The 15,794-nt window shown below is 47.3% G+C and overlaps 1 protein-coding gene across 2 annotated transcripts in view; it reads left to right on the top strand.

Annotated features, from left to right (window-relative positions):
• Window positions 1–15,794, top strand: part of PHEX (phosphate regulating endopeptidase X-linked) — a 1,520,886-nt gene that overhangs the window by 631,143 nt on the left and 873,949 nt on the right. For both annotated transcript variants that reach the window (XM_069639233.1, XM_069639232.1), the window contains exon 8: window positions 11,609–11,692. In XM_069639233.1, the coding sequence (XP_069495334.1) occupies window positions 11,609–11,692 (84 nt within the window). The remainder of the gene's footprint in view (window positions 1–11,608; window positions 11,693–15,794) is intronic.

Raw genomic sequence — 15,794 nt, 5'->3', positions numbered from 1 at the left:
TAGGCCTCCCAGATAACGCTTCCCTGTGGTATGAGTTCTAGGGCGCACTGCTACATAAGCCTTAAGTGTTTACCTTAGTTTTTGGCATTGCAGCAGATTCAGTTTCAAAATATGTCCCTGTGATCTAGGTTTAAAGGTCTAAAATGTTGTGCTTGCTATAGCAGGCTGAAGATTCACAAGGTCACGTTACGTTACTATCAAGCTGGATATGCCAGCATTTACCACCTTTAATTATTACTCTGTATTAAAATTTGTCACATATTTCGCATAAGTAGGTAAGTCAAGAAACACAATCTACATATACATTGTCAACTGCCAATAGTAAGCAAAGTTCCAAGTTGGTCAAGAAAGGATAGATGCTTGCTTACCAGCTGTGAGCAAAACCACGCTGCTGCAATCCGTGGTAATTCCCTCGAGTTTCTCTTTAGCAAGATGTATATAATCCACCCCCAGCAGCAGGGCGGTGGCCTCAGCAACCGCAACTGCCACAACTGGCCTTCAATGTCCTTCGCGCCTATATAGGGATTTTAAGGGCAGCTCAGCCGTGACTTCCTCTACCTCAGCTGGGCAACAATAAGGATAGAAGGACTATCAGTAGTTCTTAATAAAAACTGAATGCTGCTAACAGGCAGCACTGTTTAAACATTTCTCAGTGCTCAAAGGATTTTCCTGGAGCCTAACCCTGCCACAACTGCCCTTCAATGCACTTCGCGATGCTTTGCGCCTAAACAGGGATTTTAAGGGCAGCTCCATCGAGACTTCCTCTTCCTCAGCTGGGCAATGCCAATGGTAGAAGCACTATCAATAGTTCTTAATAAAAACTGAATGCTGCTAACATGCAGCGCTGTTTAAACGTTTCTCAGTGCTCACATTGGAGAAACAAAGGATTTTGCAGGCAGCCTCTCCCTGACACAATTGCCCTCTAATGCCCTTCGTACTAATACTTTTGGTAGCACTTGCTATTTACAGTGCTGCAAAACGGAAAACAGTGTGTCAGTTAGCATTATATAGCATACCAAGTTAACCGTATTATTTATTCAGACTCATTTAGGGTACAGGAGGTTATTATGGAGAGAGAGCTGGTTGGCTTGTGGATGTTCAATGCTTGAATGTCAATGAGCAATTATGTGTGCTTTCGAAGAAGTAATTTGTGAGAGGTTTTGTTGAAATGGAGGTGGTTAGATTGCTTTGTTGCTTTAAACAAATTGGAATTATATTATTTGTATTAAGCGTGCATGGTTACAAACACAGCTTATTGTAAAACAACAAGGTGATCTAATATTAATGGGTGAGCTTACTTGTCATTTACAGCCACATTTGAAAAGTGATGCTAATCCTACGGAAAGCTTGCTAGTTCTTCTGCGTACGTGAAAATACAAATACAAAAAAACACAGGCGAAATGTGTGTTGGTGTTTTATTGGCTTCGTACAGTGCTAAATGCCAGATCGCTTACATGGGGTTCCATCCTCCCTGCCCACATCAAAATGTGATGCGGGCAGAGATGTGGAGGGTTTCTTGTAATGAGCTGGGGCAACAGGCACAGCAGATTGTATGTTCCGTGCTCCCTCTATCCAGTAAACATATCTAAAATAAAACACAAAGGGCAGAGCATGTGTCCTTTAAATGTAAGGTAGGTGTGTGCTGCCTCTTGTGTTGTCACTACTAAGGGAAAGAGCATCACACAAAAGATTTGTAAACCTGTCCTGTGTTTATATTTGTGTATTTTATGTTCTTGTTCCATACCAACGCCTCGGTTTATGTTAAGAAATTACAGAGAGAGAGGGCAGTATTCCGAGAGTCTTCTTTCCTCCATTTAAGCATTGCCAATCACCTACTATTGAAAAGGGGATCCAGGTTGAGTCCAATGGACAAGAGTTGTCCCCATTGAATTTCCTTTTCTACTTCACAGCCCCTAACCCACATTATCGAATCCATTTGACCCATGTTTTGGATTATCTCCAGGGGATTATGAGAATTTGATTTTGGGCCATACTGCAGGTGATCTCTGATTTGTGTGCAACTGGTCAGATTTCTGGTGCTCTGAGGCAGGTGGTAGAGATGGTCAGAGGTAATTGTATTTGGCGGTGGTTGTGTCTAGTCATGATATGATGTGATAGTTTATTTATATCGTGCCCATATACAAGTGTTTCAGGGCGCGACAAGGCAAGGGAGGGGCACAAGGGAGGAATAGAATGACGATATTACTAGGACCAGTGACATTGAGAACGTGCAAGTGCAGGGGAGAGGGAAGGGGAGAAGTGCAAGGGGCAGGGGAGGAGTGGAAAAGTGCTCATCAAATGGTCAAAAACAAAAAACCTGTAGTGCAGCCAGCAGGTGACAAGTGCAAGAATTAAGCGCAGACAGCGGGTGTCAATAAGTGCAGGTAAGGGGACTGAAAGGTTTGCAGGGACAGACCCAAGTGCAACGGATGCCAGGAGGCAGTGCAAGTGAGCAGCTGGTGGGCAGGGATCTGGGCCCAGTGCAGAAACAGACAGATCAGCAGGGGAGGGGGAGAGACAAGGCAGAAGCAAATAGGAAGGTCTTGAGGTGTTTCTGGAACCGAAGGTGATTCCCCTCAAGTTTCAGAGAGGCGGGGAGGCAGGGAGGCTGTTCCAGAGGGAAGCCCCAGTCGAAGAAAGAGATCTACCACCAACTTGTTGCTTGTAGAAGCGACTGACCCTGAGGGGGTTGGAGGTGGAGGAGCGAAGGGCTGAAGGAGGAAGGTATTTCCAAAGGGAGAGTTGCAGGTATTGCAAACCCAGGCCCCAGAAGGCCTTGTGGACAATGCAGAGGGTCTTGAACTTAGCCCTTGCAGCCAATGGGAGACAATCAAGAGATTTCAGGGCTGGAGAGATACGATCCCTGGGCTTGAGGCCAAGGACATGTCTCACAGTCCTGTTCTGTATGAGTTGCAGAGGGCTGAGAGTAGTGGCAGCAGATTTAGAAAGAGGCTGTTGCAGTAATCTAGCCTGGAGAGAACCAGAACTCTAGAGACAGTGAGCTTCTGGGGGAAGGAGAGGAAAGGAAGAATACCTCTGAGGAGGCGCAGTTGGTAGTTTTACTTCTTAGAGACATCAGAGCTGTGTGGAATAAAGGAAAGTATGGAGTCAAAGATGACCCTGTGTTAAGTTGAGCGTCCCGAGGATGAGGCGTACCTGTATCTCCAGGAGTCTTGCGTGTCGAGGTAGCCAGGTCGTGGTAGGGGTAGACAAGTAGCTGGTGAAGTCTTCCGCAAATGAAGAAAAGTGACGCAAAGAACCGACCCCGGACCCGTCCTGTAATACAGGATTGAACTGGGGCCAGCTCCTGACGCCACGAATGACACTTCCCAATATTAACGTGGCGCCAGAACAGTGCAAGCACTGATAGGGAAGGTCGTAGATGTTACTGGCAAATACTGGCAAAGTATTCCAAGCAGCTATCCAGGGTGGTGAAAGTTCAAGGTAGCCAGTACAGGTAAGCAGAATGTTCAAGGTACCTAAATGCGAGTAGCAGCAAGTCCAAGGTACCAATGCAGGTAAACAGTAAGCCCCAAGGTACCGGTGCAGGTAAGCAGTGAGTCCAAGGCACCAATGCAGGATAAAGAACAGAGATCCACAGAAGCCGGAGAAGCAGACCAGGACCACAGGAACCCAAGCAGGAGGCGGGCAACTCAGGCTAATCGAAAAGGAGCAGGAAGGGGAACCAGGGGGGGAGGTTCCAGGGAACACAGGACAACAGGTAAGGGGAAGAAGAAGCAGAAAGGCAGCCCTGGCTAGAGGAGGAACAGGAGAGGACCCAGCCCAGGACCAGGACCCAAGAACCCAAGGAACAGGGAAGCGAAGCGGGAGGAAACCAACCGCGTTGAGACGCGGTGAAGAACAAAATCGGATCGCTTAAGTAGCGGTCCTGTGTGAAACTGAGGCTTGAACCGCGCTGCAATGCGCATGCGCGAACGGATGCCGCCGCGCGAACGAGGCTTGGAACGCAAGCTCGCTCGAACAGCTACGTGAACGGCACCCGTGTCCTACACGGGTCAGGACAGAGAGACTCCGCCAGGGAAATGTGCTCAGAGCAGTGCGTCGTCTCCACAACCTGAGACGTGGGTACAACTGCCAGGAACCAGCACGCCCCCTAGGGCCCCGTCGCCCCGCAGAGGTAGGTGTTCTAACACTATGCTCCCCACCAGAAAGACCTGGAGCACCCGGTTTCCAGGGATTCCTACGAAAAAATTCACGCATCAGACGGGGAGCATGAATGTTCTCACAAGGCTCCCAAGTACGATCACTAGCAGGGTAACCCTTCCAGTCCACCAAAAACTGAAGCCTACCCCGGGAGATACGGGAGTCACAAATCTCCTGCACCTCAAATTCCAGAGTGCCCCCAACATCTATAGCCGCAGGTCGAGGATGTGAACGACCGTACGGATCAGACCGGAATGGCTTAAAGAGGGACACATGGAAGACGGGGTGAATCCGCCAAGACTGCGGCAGATCCAATTTGAATGCCACAGAGGAAATTCGTCTGACCACCCGGAAGGGTCCCAGAAAACGGGGTGCTAATTTAGTCGGGAGATTGTGTACTGGTAAATTCTTAGAAGAGAGCCATACCATGTCCCCAACCTGGAATGCTGGCTCACTACTCCTTTTCTTGTCCGCCTGTGCCTTCATACTCTCACGTGCCTTAGCGAGGGCTCCCATGGCCTGGACCTGATTCTTCTGAATGTCAGCAACCATCTGGTCCGCAGAAGGAACTGTGCTGGAAGGAACAGGATGAAATGGAATCAACTTGGGATGAAGGCCTGAGGAACAATAAAAAGGACTCATTCCAGTGGCAGAGTGTTCAGAGTTGTTATAAGCCACCTCCGCTAGGTCCAGATGTTTTGCCCAGTTGGATTGAGAAGCATTGGAAAAACAGCGTAAGTATTGCTCCAAAGTCTGATTAGTTCGCTCAGTCAGGCCGTTGGATTGTGGATGATAGCCGGAACTGAGAGCACGCTGGATTCCCAAGTGACGACAAAGTTGCCTCCAAAAGGCAGAAATGAACTGAGATCCGCGGTCTGAAATAATCTTCTCAGGAAGTCCATGCAAGCGATAAACGGAATGTAAAAAGGCCTGGGCCATACTACCGGCTGAAGGCACCTTCTGGAATGGAATGAAATGGGCCAACTTAGAAAAACAATCGATGACCACCATGATGCAATTATATCCTTCCGAGGGAGGGAGGTCCACAATAAAATCGGTGGCAATAGTATGCCAAGGATAAGGTGCTCTCTCGGTGGGTTGGAGAAGTCCAATAGGTTTCTTTCGTGGTATCTTGACCTGGGCACACACTGGGCAACATTCCACATACTCTCTTGTCTGCCTAGCCCATCCTGGCCACCAAAATTGGCGAGAAATCAGTTCCTGGGTGGATCGAATGCCGCAATGTCCCCCAATCCTAGAATCGTGTAAAGCTTGCAGGACGGCAGTCCGAAGTACCTCAGTGGGAAGGTATAACCGATTATGAAAGAAGAGTAGGCCACCGTTCTCCCTCATTAGAGGGTGTTGTAGAAGTAAGGAATATTTGGGATCCTTTAAAGTGTCCTGTAGGATGGTATCCAAGCATTGAGATGTAACCAACAAGAAGTGTTTAGAAGGAAGTAATTGTTGAGCTCGATGATCCAGTTCAACGTTGTTCTCCAAAGAGCGAGAGAGAGCGTCAGCCTTCGAGTTGCGTGACTGAGGAATGTAAGAAATCGTGAAATCATATTGGAAGAAGAACAAGGCCCAACTAGCCAAACGAGAAGTATGACACTGTAATGAGCGTAGATACTGTAGGTTCCGGTGATCAGTGCGTACTTCCACTGAGAATCTTCCCCCCAGAAGATGGTGACGCCATTCCTCAAATGCAGCCTTTATGGCCAAAAGCTCCTTTTCAATTATTGCATAATTTCGTTCACTGGATGTTAACTTCCGGGAATAATAGGCAACAGGAACCTCCAACCCTGTCTGTGGATCGTCTTGAAGTAGGACAGCCCCAACAGCAAAATCGGAAGCATCTGCCTCCACGATGAATGGCCTGTTCTTATCAGGATGATGTAAAATCGGGGAAGTACTGTATGCCTCCTTAAGTTGCTTGAAAGCACTGGTCGCTGCTGAATTCCATATGAACAGAGTCTTACTGCTAGTCAAATCTGACAAAGGAGCGGTTACTTCAGAATAGGCGGGTATGAAGCGCCGGTAGAAGTTGGCGAATCCTAAGAAACGCTGAAGAGATTTCAAATCATAAGGCTGTCTCCATTCCTGAATCGCCCGTACCTTGGCTGGATCCATGTGTATTCCAGATTCGCTAATGACATAACCAAGAAATTCAATGCTACTCTGATGAAAGTGACATTTCTCGGCCTTGGCATATAAATGATTATGATGTAACTGACCAAGAACCTCCTTCACATAACGTAGATGTTCCTCTTTCTCCTTGGAAAATATCAATATATCATCAAGATATACCCATACGGATACTCCAATCAGATCCGAGAAAATGTCATCCATAAGGCGTTGAAAAACGGCCGGAGCATTGCACAGACCAAACGGCATTACGCGATACTCAAAATGCCCTGCTGGTGTCTTAAAGGCCGTTTTCCATTTGTCGCCGGGTTTGATACGTACTAAATGGTATGCCCCTCGAAGATCCAATTTAGAAAATATTTGGGCATTCCGCAAAGATTCCATAATGTTGCGTATCAAAGGCAGCGGATATCGATCCTTTCGTGTGATGACGTTTAACTGCCTATAATCCACACAAGGACGTTAAGTGCCCTCCTTCTTTTTCACAAAGAACAAAGGGAATCCCGCAGGTGACTTAGAAGGTGTTATATAACCTTTCTGAAGACAGTCATCCAAGTATTCTTGCAGAACTTCTCTTTCGTGGGGTGATAAGGAATACAATTTGCCATGGGGAATTACTGCATTGGGCAGTAGTTCTATGGCACAATCAAAGGCTCTGTGGGGTGGCAAAGGAATGGTACCAGGTTCAGAAAAGACCTCATGGTACTCATCGTAGTCGGAAGGTACTGAAGACAAGGTACACACTCGGAGCGGTCCTGATCCTTCCGTCTGAGTGGCAATGGTAGAAGATCTGGTACTCGGTCCGAAGGTAAAACACTCCCGACCACATTGATTGGAAGCGAAGGTCAAGGTACGGGAAGCCCAATCAATAATGGGGTTATGATGTAATAGCCACGGTAACCCCAAAATTATCGGATATGACGGTGATTTAATCACATCAAGAGAAATCAATTCACGGTGTTCAGCAATCTGTAGCTGTAGAATTCCGGTATGTTGACGAACCGGACCGGAGGCCAAAGGGGTTCCATCGATTACCTACACCAGAGTAGCACAACCTTTATCAAGCAGAGGTATCCCGTTCTTCTTGGAAAATTCAAAGTCCACATAATTACCTGAGGCTCCACAATCCAGAAGACCCAATACTGTCACTGATTTACTGTGCCAGGTAACCCTGATCTGAAGAGCCATAAGGGCCACCGGAGTCATGGGTGGATGGGTCGTCACAGGAATGGGAAGGACTGAAGAGATCGAAGGGCCTGTCACTGCCTTCCTCAATCGTGACAGGCCTATTAGTTTTCCAATTTCTTGATTGGTCGCAATGGACAAGTACTGAGAAAATGTCCGGCAGTACCACAATACAAACAGAGACAGAGATTTCTCCTGCGTTTCTTCTCGGCCTCCGATAATGGTCCTCTTAGTGCCCCTAGCTGCATTGGTTCTAGACCCATCTCCGAACTGACAGGTACGCCTCCGGCCTGAGGAAGAGGTCTGGGAAAGAACCTCTCTAGCCGACGTCTCTCACCTCTTCGTTCAGCCAGGCGATGGTCAATACGTAGGACCTGCTCCTGGAGTAACTGCAGTGTATCAGGTTCGGGTATGTGAAGTAACTCGTCCTTATATTCTTCTCTTAAACCACGTCTGAACAGAGTCTTTTGCGTTACTTCGGGCCATTGTGAGTCCGTAGCCAATTGGCGGAACCGGCTTATATAAGTGATAATATCGCTGGATCCCTGTCTTAAATCCATCAACTGATTCTGTGCCGTAGCCGCCAAATTGGGAGACTGAAACACCTCCAAAAATGCTTTCTCGAATGCCACAAAATCATTAAGAATGGGGCTGTTAGCAGACACCAAAGGAGCAGCCCAAGCCAAAGCATTTCCAGTTAGATTTCCCAAGATGTAGCCAATTTTAGCCCTTTCTTGTGTAAAATGTGATGCCCGGAACAAAAAATGTATCCTGCAATGGTTGCAGAATTCTGCCACACGCCTAGGATCACCATCAAACTTCATGGGTACGGTAGTAGCCATTGGTGTCTCTACTTGTGGATTAGCAGGGGTGCCTTGCATGACCATCTGGCGGAGATTGAGATTCTCCTGACGTAATGCCGCCATCTCAGCTCCTAAGGCTCTGACCTCATCATGGATATCCTGGGATTCCTCCATCTTAGTTTCAGAACTGGGGGTAAGGCGTCTCAATCTGTTAAGTTGAGCGTCCCGAGGACGAGGCATACCTGTATCTCCAGGAGTCTTGCGTGCCGAGGTAGCCAGGTCGTGGTAGGGGTAGACAAGTAGCTGGTGAAGTCTTCCACAAATGAAGAAAAGTGACGCAAAGAACCGACCCCGGACCCGTCCTGTAATACAGGATTGAACTGGGGCCAGCTCCTGACGCCACGAATGACACTTCCCAATATTAACGTGGCGCCAGAACAGTGCAAGCACTGATAGGGAAGGTCGTAGATGTTACTGGCAAATACTGGCAAAGTATTCCAAGCAGCTATCCAGGGTGGTGAAAGTTCAAGGTAGCCAGTACAGGTAAGCAGAATGTTCAAGGTACCTAAATGCGAGTAGCAGCAAGTCCAAGGTACCAATGCAGGTAAACAGTAAGCCCCAAGGTACCGGTGCAGGTAAGCAGTGAGTCCAAGGCACCAATGCAGGATAAAGAACAGAGATCCACAGAAGCCGGAGAAGCAGACCAGGACCACAGGAACCCAAGCAGGAGGCGGGCAACTCAGGCTAATCGAAAAGGAGCAGGAAGGGGAACCAGGGGGGGAGGTTCCAGGGAACACAGGACAACAGGTAAGGGGAAGAAGAAGCAGAAAGGCAGCCCTGGCTAGAGGAGGAACAGGAGAGGACCCAGCCCAGGACCAGGACCCAAGAACCCAAGGAACAGGGAAGCGAAGCGGGAGGAAACCAACCGCGTTGAGACGCGGTGAAGAACAAAATCGGATCGCTTAAGTAGCGGTCCTGTGTGAAACCGAGGCTTGAACCGTGCTGCAATGCGCATGCGCGAACGGGTGCTGCCGCGCGAATGAGGCTTGGAACGCAAGCTCGCTCGAACAGCTACGTGAACGGCACTCGTGCCCTACACGGGTCAGGACAGAGAAACTCCGCCGGGGAAATGTGCTCAGAGCAGTGCGTCGTCTCCACAACCTGAGACGTGGGTACAACTGCCAGGAACCAGCACGCCCCCTAGGGCCCCGTCGCCCCGCACAGGTAGGTGTTCTAACACCCTGGGGTTCTTAGACTCACAGGTGGGAGTAGGGAGCGGGACAACGGAGGCCGGCCAGAGAGTGGCAGCGAAAGAAGGAGCAGGAGTACCAAAGAGGAGGATCTCAGTCTTTCTGGTGTTAAGGCAGAGGTCATTGGCGGCACAACACTCCTGGATTGCAGACAGACAGTCAGACATGAGAGAGTGAGAAGAGGTGGCAGAGAGGAGCCTAAAAATGAGCTGAGTGTCATCTGCATAGCACTGGAAGTTGGAGCAGCGAGCAGCAATGCGGTGGGCGAGGGGTGGCAGGTTTTGGTTGAAAAGCCAGGGAGATAGGTTAGACCCCTGGGGAACACCACAAGTGGAGAGTGAGATAGAGGAAAGGAAAGACCCAAGTTGGACCTGGGAGGGTCAGATGGAGAGGAAGGAGGTCAGCCAGGCCAGGGCCTGATCAGTGATACCCAGGTTATCATGGAGGCGTCTGAGCAAGATGTCATGGTTGACCGTGTCAAAGGCAGAGGAGAGGTTGAGTGGGATGAGGACAGAGGGGAGATTAGAATCAAGGTTGGAGAGCAGGACTACGTGGATGTTCAGGGGAGCGGTTTCCGTGCTTCTGGCTGCTCTGAAACCAGACCGATGGTCATGGAGACAACAAATAGTGTCAGTGTGGAGATTAAGCTGCGAGACGGCCTGCTTTTCCAGGAGTTTGCCCAGGAAAGGGGTGATGGAGATCGGGCGATAGTTAGCCGGGCCCGCCATTTCCTCTCAGCCACCCTACACTTGCGTTTAAGGGTGGCAGTGCTGGAGCTGGCTTGACCTGCGGGGTAGAGAGGGAGAGATGGGAGGAAAGGAGAATGTGATGGCTCCAAGAGAGAGGAGTGGTGAGAGGGTTAGGAGATGAGAACATCAAGAGTGGGCCCTGCAGAGTGAGTTGGGCCAGAGGGAAGAATAGAACGAGAGAGAGAGAGAGTTGCAGAGGTCATCAAAGAGTCCTGAGGAGCGACAGGAAGCATCCAGGTGGTTGTTGAGGTCTCCAAGGAGGAGGAGTTGAGTGGTCGAGGCCAGGAGGGAGGAGGATAGGTCAGCCTACTCAGAGAGGAAAGAGGAAGTCTGACCAGGTGGCCTATAGATAGTTACAATGGTGAGAGAGTGGCCAAGAGAGAGAGAGCCTGCAGCCAAGGCATTCAAAGGAAGAGTAGGCCTGTAGAGGAATCACAGAGGCTCTAGGATGGTATAAGCTGCAAATAGATTGTTTTTATTTCATATGATGCCAGTGGCCCATGTGATGGTAGGAGCTGAAGGTGGCAACATACATGGATTGGCATGGGGCATGGGGCATGTGGGAAGTTGTCTTTTTGCAGCAACAGAGTGAAACAGCAGCTAGGGCTGGAAAGGGAATGGAAAGCTGAGTTAGATTTTATTTAAAAAGCCTGCTTCCCTTCACTGTGCTGCTGCTAATTAGTAGACATGTGTTACTGGGCCGGCGGAATCATCGGTGGCAGGCATCATGTTGAAACAATCAAAGTATCAATGAGAAGCTCATAGGACCTAGGATGCGGAACATTATGCTACTTTCCTTCTGTCTCATGGTCAAATGGGAATCATAACACTGTTGAAGATGAGTTTGATGGCAAACGGTGGCCTCTTGACTGAAGTACAGTTCCTTTATATAACAATATAGGGTTCATTAGGGGAGGAAATTCTCTAGCGCCGCAACGTACTAAATTCTGGAAATTGGTCTGTACGGATTAATTAGTAGCAGGCCATTGTCCAGTAAATATCACTAAGCAAAGCAGCTTGCCCCTCTTATCACTGAGGGGATTGAGAACAAAGGATCGAAACATCAAAATGGCTGCTCTCTCATTTTAATTGTGTGATTGATTTGATACATGACATGCTTTCCTGCGTGTTGATGAGATTTCTTTTGTCCTACCATTTAATTGACGGTGGGAGTTTGCGTATAATTGCTTCACAGCATTTCTGAATGTATTTGCGATGTAACCAATATGGAGGGGGCTATTAACGAACAGCACAGCATAATGCCTTCTTTATATTGGTACCAGTTAATGGATATTTCCTTTGTGTTCCTTAGATATTGATTACGCCTGAGAATAGGACGAGTGAGACCATGTACAATAAAATGAATATCTCTGAGCTGAGCAGCATGGTCCCAGAGGTAAGCTGTACACTTTGCATACTACGGATTGGATCACTGAAAACAACACTTGTGGTCCGAACAATAGTTTCTGAATGTCAATGGTGCAACTGCATGCCAGCCAACTAGCAAAGCAGTAAATGCATCATTTCTTTTTGTATTACTTTGTTTTAAAATACATACATACCGCAAATGTTCAGATAACTGTATGCACAAACTATCTACAAAAACTAAGTTCACCATGTGCATATTATGTAAAGAATGTTAAACCCTAGAGTTCAACTAGTACAGGGCAAAGCACATAGCACCTATTGCATTCTATGGGATGTCTTGATGACAGCAGCCACACAATTGTGTTAATGGAATGGTCAGCTGGTCATTGTGTATCTCCTGGGGCACCCAGCTGTTGAAGCGGGATTCAAGGAACCCTCAATGGTTAGTTCACTTTCTCTTTACAACCATCCGAATGTGAGCCCAGAAATCACCCACCCCGCACTTCAAAGGCCAGGAGATGGTGAACCACTTTCAATGCAGAAAGGGGTGTCCCAGCAGCAGTTAATTGTATAAGCATCAAAGCCAATTTCCCTAGCCTTTGGCAGGAGTCCATATTCTCTATCACGGGGTGGATTCAGCCCCCCTTGTGGTGAGCCCTTGGACCTTTTATGTGAGCATTCCACCTTTGTCACCAATACCCACTTGGAAGAGGGCAACTTGTCTATCTACAGAAATGTTAGCTTCCACTAGAGAATGGTCTTTAGTGGGATTTGTGAAAGTGCAAGGCGAGAGTATGCAATTTGCAAATGCCATGGAAACGAGAAAACCCATTCTAAATCTGTTGACTGAGAATGTCTCCAGTGCATCAAAGCGACTAAGGTCTTTTAAGGTGAAACAGAGCCACTGCAAATACTTTTAGTTCTTGTCTTTCAAGGCTCACCAACATTGAGCCAAGCTTTTCAACTTCGGACCAGAAGCTTGGGCACTTTCTGTGCCTTACTGGGTTTGAGTCAGGTAGAGGCATTGACGCGTTCCAATAATATGGTGTTGTTCAGCATTGGCACTGGATTGCATGGCAGAAATGCTTTGGATGGCCAGTGATGTTGGGTCTCCAGCACTGAAAGACTCGGCAGCCTCAGGTTAAAGGAAGGAATGACTTACCTTTGGTGGTGAGGGGCACTGCAGTGGTGACGGCTGGGAGCACAAAGAAGCTGATAACCAGGCAGACAGTGTTGTGCTGGGGACACTGGAAGGCTTGGCCAGTTTCAAATGTGAAGACTGTGGAAAGTTGGTGTCAGCATCAAGTGAAACTCAGAGATGCGGAGTGGGTCGAGCGTCAAGGTTGAATGTGAATCTGGTGGTTCACTTGCAGCCACTTGGATGGCATTGAAGGTGCTAAAATTGGTGTTACAATGGGATTTAGATGCCAGGAGAGCCAGGGGTCACCTCCGTGGTTCTGTGGCTGCTGTGAGGCCCTATCCAGGGATGCCAGGGGCAAGGTGACTCATTTCCCTTACCCTTCCCAACCAGGAAAGTGTGTAGAGAGCACTTGCAGTGTTCTGTCACCTCCAGCGTGCAGGGTCCTGGGTACCAGTACCTCAGCTGTAGTATGCCTTGTCCAGCCATCTGGTCATCCCAAATAGGCCCTTGAGCTGGCTAGGGGAGAGAGCTTTCCTCTTCCTTTGATCTCTCTCTCTTTATCTATATGGTAGAGGCGTTGAGGACTTTGGAGTAGACTGTACCCCCAATGGAGTTCCAGGTGAATCCCTTTCAGCAATGTTCCAGAGATGAATCAATTAAGGGGAAGGTCTCTCCCTTTATATAAATGAAATGCTACAGAGAATTGGTCCACAGCAAGTCTGTTTTAAGGGTCACATTGTGGCTGCTGTGACAAGTGCCCTTTGCCTTTTGATACCCAGAGCGCCTTGTCTGTAGGAAGTGGGTCGGATGGCCATGGTATTTGGGAGCCCTTGCAAAATTCAAGATTGTGAGACTGCTCTGTTTTCTGAATCTCTCCTTTGGCTACTCAAACTCTGCCTCCTTCTTCTGTCAGCCTGCATCAAAAGGTCTCCATTAGCCCACACCATGGTGTGATGAGGCTATTGTAATGATAGGACTGTCTTTGAAGCACTGATTCCCAGGAAACAGACCAGGCAGTGTTCCTGTTCCCAGGAGGAAAGCGACAACCATTCACAGGGGGATCAAAGAGAGGTCTTCTTGTGCTGTACTGAACAATGCTGTTGTGGGTACACCGAGCTCAGGCAACTTAATACACACCAGACCCTGTCATGACTGAGTCACTGTTCACTAAGCTGACAATTAATTACCCCACATGATTTTGCCTGTTTCATTGTTTACTCTTAGTAGCCACCACACCAAAACTAGATGTGGTTTTCAGTTTAAATAATTTTCACCAGATTGCTAACTTACATAATTATAATATTTTGAACTAGAGATGCAGGCATTTAAAGAGCAACCTCTGTCGGAACTTAGAGTTCTAGTACTTGCGTTGAGAATGGACATTCTTCCTTTGAAAATACTTTGCTGCCACAATATGAGAAGCTCTTATGAAGGTCTAGTCCAGATATGTTTTGATATTGAAAGTTCTAGAATGCAATGCATCCCCAGGCAACAGGCCCTTTGGTTACACTCCCCCTGATAATGGTGCCAGATATAATATTTTTGGGCAAGAATGGTGCCCTCTGCTGGTGGTTCACTAGGCAGTCAACTAGGATTGCCTTATTTTGCCTCCAAACATGTCAATGCCACCCCTTTTTGCATCACCAACTATCTTACTTTGTTTCACACAAGCCCCCGATTTTGCCACTACTGATCAACCAAGTTAGGGATGTGTGACATAGGCAATTTTACCACCTCGAATTTCATGAAATTTAGAACTAGATTGTAGCAATTTCTCAAAATGGTGGCTTTTGTGAAACGTATAAGCAGATTCAATCAGTACATTGAAAGTAAATAAAGTCCCCAAAAATAGGTAAAACACTTTTCAAAATCCACGAAATGACTGCAAAAAAAAAGCAATGGCACTTATACAGAACATTTTCTAAGCAAAGGGTTTTAGTTCACATGCTGAGAAAATGTGCAGCAAAATAACTGTAAAACTCAAATAGTTAACAGTAAACGACTTATTTGAGTTTTCCAATTACTTTGCTGAAGAAAAACCTGTAGATAAATGTTTGAGGAAGTTCCTAATTATCTGAAGGCTGGATTCTTCCTTCATAGTTCTTCTAGATGTCCTGCAGTGTCATAGTAGTATGCCTGCCTACTTGTCGATGTAGAGAAAAAGGTGGAATGTAGATCAAATAAGGCGAACACGTCCTCTTCTTACACCCTAAAATCTACGTGGCTTGGACATCTTACTCCATTTTGAAATACTTCCAGGTCAAGCAGGCATGACTGGGGGCGGTTTCTGACTGTTTAAACCGGATAGATAACCTGGAGAAAAATATAGGTTTACTTTAGATGTCTTCTGTGACATCATGCCACTGCCATCATGGTGGTTGTAAACTTAGCTAGAAGATAGATTGCATTTTTGATTGACCGCATGGAAGGATGAGGCCTCTCAAAAATGTATTCTGCTTCATCTTTCTATTTTGGGTCAATAACTCTGCAGCTGGTTTATTTACTAAGCTGGGGAAGGCATGGCCAGGAGATGTCCTTACTGATTGCAGCCTATTTGCTCTACTTCCCTAACCCCTTGCGGTAGAAATGCAAGGGGACATTTCAGAAATACCAATTATTGTTTAGCTCCAAAAGCAAGGTCTCAATTCCCATTACAAGTCAACCCTCCAAAATATGGTCCAGCGATTGTTCATTCCTGCAGTCTCCTCAGACTTTCTTTTGGCGCTTGTTTCCAGTATTTTGTTCAAATCATTAAAGAAGTTGAGTCCAGCATCTAGGTTCTAGATAAGTCAAAAGACGCTCCTCTATAGAATTCAACCCTATACCATAAGGTTTGGGTCTCATTACCATTCCTTGACCAAGGGGTTGTGTAAGATATAAGCTGCCTTCTCAGAGATAGAGTTGATTCGCCTGAAGAAATCCGTTTTCCTAGTCCCATCAGGAGAGCTTTGTTAGAGGGTTTTCTCCATCCTATTTTTGTTCCCAAGCC

The sequence above is a fragment of the Ambystoma mexicanum genome, chromosome 7q (genome assembly GCF_040938575.1).
Source record: "Ambystoma mexicanum isolate Mex_15411 chromosome 7q, UKY_AmexF1_1, whole genome shotgun sequence".
Taxonomy (NCBI): Eukaryota; Metazoa; Chordata; class Amphibia; order Caudata; family Ambystomatidae; genus Ambystoma; species Ambystoma mexicanum.
Note: the sequence above shows the minus strand (reverse complement) of the source record. Positions and strands in the feature narration are given on the sequence as shown.